The sequence below is a fragment of the Macrobrachium nipponense genome, chromosome 30 (assembly GCF_015104395.2).
Source record: "Macrobrachium nipponense isolate FS-2020 chromosome 30, ASM1510439v2, whole genome shotgun sequence".
Taxonomy (NCBI): domain Eukaryota; kingdom Metazoa; phylum Arthropoda; class Malacostraca; order Decapoda; family Palaemonidae; genus Macrobrachium; species Macrobrachium nipponense.
This window is the reverse complement of record NC_087218.1, coordinates 2,405,083-2,415,554: the sequence shown is the minus strand read 5'-3', so window position 1 is coordinate 2,415,554 and position 10,472 is coordinate 2,405,083. Positions and strand designations below refer to the sequence as shown.

The following is a 10,472-nucleotide window of genomic DNA, read 5'->3' as shown; positions in this document are numbered from 1 at the left end:
CCCCATTGTCAATCAAAACTGAATGTTATTTAATAATCTGGCTCCAGGTAGGCACTTGGACCTTACATTAAGACCTCAGGTTTGTTATGAAAAATACAAATTTAAAATTTGTCATGTTTATAAGTCGCTACAGTATCAATAAGAAAAATTTAGAATTTCAACCACTTCAAATTACAATTTCATTAAAGGAAGAAATAAAACTACTCATCATGGCATCAATTTTCCTATTCAAATTGTGATCTGTTTACATATTTGACAGTACAAAAAAGTAGTAGAGTTGCATCCTCCTGGTGAGGGGGCAGTCTTTAAGGGCGTTCATCACCCATCGCATACTACAGGCTACATCAATGTACATTTTCTACATCCGCCCACAGTTGAAAAAAGCAAATAAATTATTTTCTCCCTTTAGTTTAAATTCCAAAAGAAAGATCAATGGCAACAACATGCCTATCACTTGTGTTTTGTATTTTTCTTAAAGAAAACACATTTCAATATTTAAACAAATATAACAACATGACATGTGAGAAACACACTACAAGAAACATCCATCCCTCAAAACTACTCACATTTACACCAACAATGAGATCAATGTACAAAATGAAAATTCAAGTGGTGGAAAGAGGGCAGGGCGGTGGGGAGGGGTTGGAATGGCAGCAGCAATGGGGGAGGGGGCTGAGGGTCGTTGTGGGGTTTGGTAAATGTCACTGAGGCACAGCCATGATCCCCCTCCCCATTCCACAAGGAACCCCCTGCCCCAATCATCACTAAACCACTGGTTATATAGCGCTGGGGTATAGTCCCATCTGTATGGAGTTACTGAGGCTTCAGCCTCATTTTAATAACAGAGGCCATTGCTCTGTGTACCGGTGTCTCATATCTACATGTGCAACACAAAAAGTATTTTAAACCTTCTTTAGAGCTTGAAAAAAATAATGAGCCTGGAAGAAAGGAGCAGTAACTGCTAAACCCCCTCATATTTTCACCGACATCCCCTCCACACAAGTAGCAATTGGACTACTACTCCTTGCACAAAAGCACACATTTCATAGTACAGCACAAGGTGCCTGCTCACTGGTTATTTCTTCAGAAGGCATACACTACTGTGCACAAATATCGCATCATCACCTTTAAGTACACCGTGGATACACAAGTTAAAGTCAGGGGTTCATAACCCTGGTCCACTGTGATTAGTACATAAGATTAATAAATAATTACATCATCTCTACTAAGTTATGACCTTGTTAATCAACACTGAAAAGAAAATGGACTGTTCCATACAGATTACTGACCCTTCTGCTATACATTGTAAGTGGAATAGACTTATTTGCACTCAAAATTAGGAAAATTGTTTATATATAAAATAAAGTTTTGTGACCACCGAAGCAAAAGTCTGTTTCAGTAGTTCACTTGTTGCAATTTCCATCACATAATATGCACATTTTCAATAGAATCATGGATTCCACACTAGTTATTTGAGCTACTTTCATGACTCAGGTTCCTTTTTCACTGTTTTCTCAACTTCCTCTTTCACTTCTGTCTTCATCTGCAGTTTTTTGCTTGTAGCCATTAAACAAGCTAATGAATCTTTCATATCATGATAAATAATATTCTTAATTTGAAGTTTGTCCTCATGATTTGTGTGTGTGTCACTTAAATGACGGAATTCCTGCGTCAAATGGAAGCAATAAGCTATGTTTTCAGGAGAAACAAAGTCTTCCGCCACTTTTACACAATTGTGCAGATTACGTACCTGTAACAAGGGAAATAAGAATTATGAGTTTAATAATATTGGTAGGAATTGAATTATAAAACTACTTCCATTCCAGATATGAGCAATATAGCTTTAGTATCAATAACAGTACAATTGTATTTCAAAATTTCCTGCTGTGCTGTTAAGGACACACACAGGCTTTTATTTGACTGTTACATAGTGTTACCTGCTTTTTTCCATTGTACTTTAGATATTTCAGAGCAAATCCTCACTAATTTTCTAAACTATGCTGGATATAAAACAATACCAGCAAGTTCTTCATCTATGTTGCATTTACATTGGGACTGGGATCTAGCTACTAATTCAAAGAGGGTGAGTAAAGATTTCAGTAACACACATTATAGCCCAAGGCTTTGCACACATGCTTGCTAATCACTGATAAAGAGAACTGTTGTTATTTACCAATAACTCCATTCTGTATTTATAAAAGGAAATCTCATCTACCAAGGGATAAAAAAGCAACGAATTAAATGTATAACATTACCTGATGTGGAGCTCCAGCTGGAATGAAGACAGCATCACCAAAACACTGAATAATAGCATAGCCTTCGACACCATATTCCTTATACAACCTATCCCGCAGATGGCCATCCAGGTACCAAGACTGGTCATGAATTGGATCATGATGAGGCTCAAGCTTATCACCACGTTCAATAGCTACTTTATTGAGCAAGTCACGAATTTTGTCAGCATCTCGAGCATGATAAATGTGCCACAATGCTCCTGGTACCTCATCCTTCTCACGTACTCTTCTCCTTGTTAATATGTCACAGCCAGCCTCATCTATTGCCTTTAGTGCTTCTGCAAAAATTAAACATGAAATTAATTAACCAAGCTATGGAAGAACAAATCTACATCTAGTAGAGTTTTAACTAACTTCCCATTTTCATTCAATACTGGCTTCAAGACATAAGTATAGAACTTAAATGGGCATATTCCACTGCTACATTCATCCCTCTGGGGGACTACTTGATGAAACATCTGTGTAACTGCTTTTCCATATGTAAATTCAAAGTTAATTGGTTTAAATTCAGAAGCTTTACTTTATTCTTCTGAATATACTAACCCCATATTTTATACCTGTACCAACAGTTCACCTTAGCAATGTTCCTATTGCTCAATATCAAGGACAGTTTTGGACTCCCACCCCATTCACTGAACTAACTACTAGGTAACCTAACCCCTGGTCCTAACCATGATTTCTTTATCAATATCACCTTTCATAAGTGTTTTCTTTTATAACACCCTATGTACCAATTATTTTTCTATCTATAACTTTGCTAGTTTAACCCTAAGGACAGAATAAGATGTGGAGAGAACTTGAAGAGGAAATCTGAGCTTTAAAAAAAAAATATTCCTGCATTCATATTGAAAAATCCCCTGAAACAATACAAGAAAAACACTTACTCTTAAATCTAACATGCAGCAGTACCCACTAACAAAACAACCGTAACACTACTAATACCAACCCTTAATGTGTTCTTCATAGTCAGCATCTTTGGGAATTCCAACATAACACATAACATTTACAGCATCAGAGATGTCCAAATGTAGATTGGTGGAAGCTCTGCTTGGATGTATTGCCGACCCATACGCTATATACATTTTTGGTCCCAGATCAGGACGTACAAAACATTCAGGGAGACGACCTGCAAGATTTAAACGTCCATTTCTTCTGGTATATTCACCCATTGGTAAGACACTTATCAGGTCGTCATACCTGCTGGGTAACATTTCAGCAAAATCATCACCGGGAGGCCAATCTTTCAGTTTGAGTACCATTGGCTGGCCCTTTTCATCTTTTAACCTCTTTCCATAGTGTTCAAAGCCATCCCAAAATTTCTTCATTGGCTGATTGGGAACTATGTTTCCTGTAAGGCAGTTAATGAGGTCATTCTTAATATCTCCATAATCTTTAGAAAATGACTGCGGCTTCCAAAGATCCATATTAAGCTTCTGCCCAACACCAGATATTAGAACAGGTTGACCCCGTTTCCACTGATCCTGGAACAAGGACGTGTTATTGGGTGCCAGAGGATCAAGCAACCTCAGAAGTTTACCATCACACAACCATGAATGCGCTACCCCTGGGTATAGCATACTGCTTTCGGTTTTTGTCATGATTCGTATCGGTAGAGGGTCTCTGCCTCGAGGCCCATAGTTGTACCTGAAAAATTATTCCATTTTAAAATATAGTTGTACCTAAAAAATTATTTACATAATCAAATATTTCATTGTTTATATGAATTTCATACCAAATACAAACTGGTGTACTATGTAATTCTTCTTAAGTACGGTATTACTCACTTTCTAATGAAATGTTTGAGCACCACCTGGTTATTATCTTTAGCATCATCCTTATCGGGACTATGCTCAATAACACAAGATATCACATCATCCACAGTCTCCAGCTTCGGTTTCTTTTTGGTACTATCCTTACTAGGCTTTGTATTACCTCCCGTCTCATCCTTGGTACCATTAGGTTTAGCATTGGGCCGGATTAGAAGTTCACGCAAAGTTGAAAAGTTGCCTTCTTTGTCATCAGAATCAGAATCTGAATCTGAATCAGAGCTCTGAAAATAGAAAAGCTTGAGTTACGTAACTTTAACAACCATAAACAATACACTGCCTTTGTACCAAGTAAGAGAACTTACACAATGGTAATAACTAGAACATTCGTGAAGTTGGGTTCCAGAACCAGTCGAAAGTCACTGAAAATGCTAACAAGTTCTTATTTCCAGAGTTGCAACCCAAATCTTTTTCCCAAAACACTATTTTCATTAAAAAGTTTGCTTAATACATTACCCTTAACACAAGAAATAAATGGTTTGCTGTAAAAATACAGTACAGTATTGCTGAATGGCTATCTGCCACACTAGAGCATTTACATTATGTTATACTATGGTTACCCCTATATGAATTCACTGGCTGCAGTTATATTTTGCACTCACAACAAGGTAAAACCAAGTAACAAATGGGATGGTTAACTTAATTACTAATGTTTTCTTTGTCATTGTCAGGAAAAGTAGGCAAACTTCGTACTAGAGGGTACAGGTATTCAATCCATTTAAAATTCCGTATGTGTACTGTACTTATAGGCTGCAGGTATTCAAATCAATTTAATATTATGTAAAGAGAGACACAAACAAATGTAACAATGTGTGTGTACACTATCTGAGAGAAAATTTTGCAGACCTGCAAAAAAACTGCTGATGCAAATTAGTTAGGGTTCAATGAAAATCTCACTTCCAACCAAGAGGACTTTCACCTTGAAAAAAGGTTGGTCCCAGAGAAAAAGAAATAGCTGCCAAGTTCATCCACCTTGAAATCAAAACTAATCAGCTATACAATGAACTACAAGGAACATCACCCCAACTGCCACTTTCTTCGACAGTCCATTCTTAGATATTAAGGTTTTCCCATGACAATACGCACGAAATATACTAAAAAGTTCAAAGGCTCCTAAGCTTCAAAGTATGGAGATTTATCTCTTCACTCAACTCTACATCACCCATACATTTCCTCACAAATCACTACATAACTTGAGCAGTTTCATTCTTCCATTATCTCCCTTGACCTTTGCTACTCCATCTTTGTCTTTTTTCGTACAGCCTTTCTTCTCAATCACAAAAGTCTCATAACTACAAAAAATTTGTCTTCCTGCTACCTTGATCACTCCTCTTAAGCCATGATCCTGCATTTTATGTAGGTACTTCCCATATTTATCCCACTCTTACAATATTAAAACAGTAAGGGATAAAAAAAAAAAATTGGGGGCATTTTCAAACCTCTCTCAACAACTATCTATGCTAGTCATCTATAACACCCTGCAATACCATTTATATTTATTCAACTGAACCCTTTACCAGATCTATGTAATATTCATTCAAATTCCAGACTAAACTCTGGTTTCTCACATAACTCCCACATACAGTAACAATCAACTGATCCACTGTGTAATGACAGTTTTGAAACTACAGCAGAACCCCTATATTTGGGGGGGGGGGGGGGGAATGTCTACCAGCCTTCCCCGCAAACAGCTAGAATCCGCGAATATTCAAGAATCCCTAAAAAACGATTAAAACTACCTATTTTGTTAGTATAAACTCAAGAAAATTCACTAAAAATGCTTACACCTGGTTTTTGAATAGTTTTATCACTAAAAGTGCTTTTATAATCATGAAATTGATATGAAAATACAGTAAGTTGTACATTTCTCCTAGAAAAATATTGTAAATATGTGAATTTCCCACAAATAATGGGTATACATGGTCAATAGAGAAATCCACTTATCTCTAGAACGTGGATATGGGGGACCACTGTAAACCTATCCCCCTATGTACTTTATACCTAGTAACAATATGGGTCAATTCTTAATTCTACAGCTTTTCAAACTTTGCATTTGAACTACCATTTCATTAATTCACTAAAACATTTTTTTTTTACTCATCCAGAAATAACAGATATAACCGATCAAGCTCACTCAAAGCCCACCACTACATCTCAATCCTCAATTACATGAGACTTCAAGGTCTTTGTTTACTAACTCACTGCCTGATACTTTTATGTACATACAATTTCCTTCACAATAGATAGTACAACTTATTCCTCCATCTATTTCATACATACTTTAGCGAAATAATTTGTACCACTTTTGTTTGCAATTATCATCTTTAACATTTTTCTTTGGAACTCCCACATTACTATATTTATACCATCTTTCAGTATCAAAAATTGTCATTCATATCACCAACTACAGCCAACACTTGTGATGAAAACTCAGCTAGACACTGGTTTACACTAAGAAACTTCTCTTTCATGTTCTTTTTTATACCTTTCCTGAATCTCTCACACTTACTGCCACAGCTCTTTCCCTTACAAAAATTTCAATTTTCCCAACAAAATTTTTGGATTAAACCTTTCAGATATAAACCAAATCCATTTTTCTGAGCAGAATACAACTCGTATTCAAGACATTACTATGGCTTTCAAGCACTCTTAAGATTGCTAGGGTGGGGCATGTAAGGAATTCATGTGTTGTCAAACTTCTTTTTAATGATAAAATTTTGCCTTGTCATAGCTTGCTCAAGCAAAATTTTTAAAGACAATTAATGCTATTCATTTAAAGATAATACTGAAACATATTTGGCTATATATATTTGCAGTACAAACGTACATCATTCTTGCAAAAACAAAGACATGCATAATTTTTGGCCGCCAGTACCTAAGCTCAGTTTCCTATACAAATGGCCAGCTCGATCTATCTAATACAACAACAACAATGGTTACCTCAAGCAGCCAGAGTCACTGGACAGTACACTTAGTCCAAGGGATAGCCAAAGTGGATCAAATCTCCCCACCGACATCATCTGTACACCCCAGTCAAGTTTATAATAGCATTAAAATATTTACAAAGAAATAAAAAGAGGGCCCTGTTATTAATGGTAAATTATCTTTCTCTCCTAAATGACAACTAGTTTATATAACTTATAGAGGCACTGAAAAAATAGTTACGTAACTAATAAATTACTAAAACGGAAAATGGAAAATAATCAAATGGCTTGAAAAGCCATTCCTGCCAAACAACCTACACAAATTTTAACTATGTTGATGCATTAAACACACTATGATATCATTATAAGAACTATCATTACTTCCTAAAAAAAGACACAAGATAGTAAAAACATTAACCACCAAAATTTACTCAATGCTGTTCTTCAGACAACATAGTACAGTAAATGACAGACCTCAGGCAAAGTCACAAACAAGGGATTAACCTTGAAGGAGAGATTTAAAAGGACAAATAGATCTGGCAGCGCTGTATTCTTTTCCTGGTCCCACCCTAGCAATCTTAGAATGTTTTAAAGATCTTAGCATTAAATTTAGTGTGAAAGGTCATTATAAAATTATTTTCCTTAAAAAAAAAAAAAAAAAAAAAATTCGAGCAATTGAGCCATTCTAAACAATATGCAATAAATATTTCACCTTTCTTATTTGCTATCCTCACTAGATTTTATAATGGAAAAAGTGGTCAGGATGGAAGAGAAAGTTTGGATTGGAATAATGACATCAACCTGACATATTTACAATACTCATATGCTGCTGTCTTAAATTAGCGAAGACATCACAGCCTAGGAAGCTTGCTTACTGAAAATTGTATATGTTGTCATGGATGACAAGCTCTTGTACAGTATGAATACCTAGATCAGTTTGCCACCCTGTAAACAGTTGTATCTAACTGTCGTTATCCACAGCAAAAGTGCGCTATACAATTCCTTCCAAACCCATTGGTAGCTAAATATTTAAAGATTTTCATGCCATACAACACCTGATTAAGCAGTTACTATATGTATTTGGGGCTGTTGGAATTATGGTATCCTGACCTTTTCAATAAGGATTGAAAACCAGCTAACAATATTACAGATTTAAATACATAAGTATTTCACCTTGGATAATAAGGTTGTGACAATTCTTGTTGAGCAATTTTAACTTTTTCCATCATCATGTGCAACAGAAAATGCATTAAAAGCCAACCAACAAACCATAAAAGCAAACATTTCTTTATAAGTTTATCTTTCATTGACAATGAAGTTAACATCAAACACTGATGGGTCTGTGGCAATTACTCGGAACAATATCTATATTTGGCAGCTAAAGGATTTAAAATAAATACTTCTCTCATACCTCTTTAAGATTCAATTTTTCCATGTGTTCTCAATTTTAAAGGATATATTTTTCAATGTAAACACTTTGCTAGACTTATTTTCAAGTACTGTGCCTTTCTTATGCCAATTTATAAATGTTGTGCCTTTCTTATGTTGATTACATTAGTTCTATTGACAGTTTCAAAACAGACTACAAAAATACTTAAATGAAATTAAAGCAAAGATATCCTAGACTACCAGTTCTCCTTGGTATGGTACAAAAGCAACATTTTCTGATACCATACTCAGTACAGTAAAAGTAATATCTTCTTTGAAGAAGAGCAGCTTGACCAAAAGTATCTTCTTAGGAAGACAATATTATCAAATGACTGAAACCTTCTGTTCAACACAGGTACTGCAAACTTGTTAAATAATTCAGAACAGCAGCTTACCACAAATATCTTTACTAAAAGAAATTAATTTCAAATGACTGAAACCATTTGTTCAAAATATATAGTACTGCAAAACTGTTATAAAGTACTACTCTGAAAACTCTTACCTCACTCTCCCTTTTATCGCTGGACAAAACAACATCTGCAAAGAAGTTGAGTGGGGAATTGGACATCTCTTCATCCTTACAGTTAGACTTGTCACTTTTTTCTTGCTTAACAGTTCCATTAACTAACTGATCCTTGGATTCCTTTTTCATATTCTTGAGCAGATCTTTATTGACCCCATTGACTTTCTTTTTGTCATCTTGGGGTGCTTGGTCTTTGTACTTTCTAGCCTCTGGACAATCACAATACTGAGGGATATTCCACTGGTGTCGCACCTCATGCACTTTACTTCCAAGATCAAGCAAAGCATTACCAGAAATAATCTGAGTTAGCATAAGTTTATCCTGTTCATGTGGAAGTCTTGTAGCACACAAGAGCCAAGAGTATTCATCACGATCTTTACTACCACCCTCATCCCACACTTTCACTGTTCCATTCTTCCGTCCTTTATAGCAGTCTATGCAAACCACAAAGCCACATTTACTACATGCCCAATGGATATTGAACAAAGTTGTTTCACAAACATCACACATCTCTCTTACGCCCTGGACCACACGCTTCCACGCCACAACATTTTCTGTGGAAAAGAAAATAAGAACATTTTACACACACATCTATAAAATCTTTCAGGTTCCTACAGTTCAAACTCCAAGATTCATAAAAGCCACTTGATACTTCAATTCACAAGCAGTTAATGACAATGAATATTTAAAGTATTAGGTTACTGAGACCTGAAAAAGGCAAGGCAAATTAATTAAACCTAGTTGACAAAACTTGCTCATTTTACACAGCTGACCTTGACGGGATAAAAGCAGACTAGATAATGGTGATAAATTCTCAATAGCTACGAAATTGGTGCAGTAACTATTTAGTAACATTTGCAAGTGGCATGTAAATAAATATAGTCAGAAAGCATTAAAAGTTGTCTTTAAATACTTCTTAGCAGGCTTTGGGTGATAGAAATTAAAACAACGATTTCTCCTAAATGTTGTCACATAAAATTGTGTTATCACAATACCCTCCTAATTTCAAGCATGTACGCTTAAGATTATACCTAATATCTCTACTGCCATACAGCTTTGGAAAAAATTACCAGCGTGTTATTATTCCTGGGTCAGTTACAGCCCAAGGAACTAATAAGCAATATATTATAATGATATTTTTGATTGACTACTACAGGAATTACAAAAAAGCAAGTTTAGGGGAAGGGAGAGATTACTATCTGGATCCATAGTTCACAGATTTGGCATATCAGCCAGTCAGAAATCATATTTTAAAATCACATACTGACAAATCATAATCTGAATTATGTAATCCATCTTACCACTGTCTTCAATAAACATATTCAGGTATCTACAACAATTAAATTCTTAAAATATTGTTAAAGGAGAGATATCCCACAAGTGTAATTACAGGATTTCTGTTGTTTCTACACTTATCTACAATATGCTCCAAATATTTCTGAAAGAGATCAAGTGTGGCTCGAGGATTTCAGTTGTT

The 10,472-nt window shown here is 35.5% G+C and overlaps 1 protein-coding gene across 3 annotated transcripts in view; it reads right to left on the bottom strand.

Moving 5' to 3' along the window:
• Positions 1–207: 207 nt before the first annotated feature.
• The window catches only part of LOC135202224 (probable JmjC domain-containing histone demethylation protein 2C), a 651,505-nt gene continuing 641,240 nt past the window's right edge, over positions 208–10,472 (bottom strand). For all 3 annotated transcript variants that reach the window (XM_064231488.1, XM_064231490.1, XM_064231489.1), the window contains 5 exons: positions 8,975–9,549; positions 4,079–4,344; positions 3,241–3,938; positions 2,256–2,572; positions 208–1,750 (listed from right to left, as the gene is read on the bottom strand). In XM_064231488.1, the coding sequence (XP_064087558.1) occupies positions 1,484–1,750; positions 2,256–2,572; positions 3,241–3,938; positions 4,079–4,344; positions 8,975–9,549 (2,123 nt within the window). In that variant the 3' untranslated portion in view covers positions 208–1,483. The remainder of the gene's footprint in view (positions 1,751–2,255; positions 2,573–3,240; positions 3,939–4,078; positions 4,345–8,974; positions 9,550–10,472) is intronic.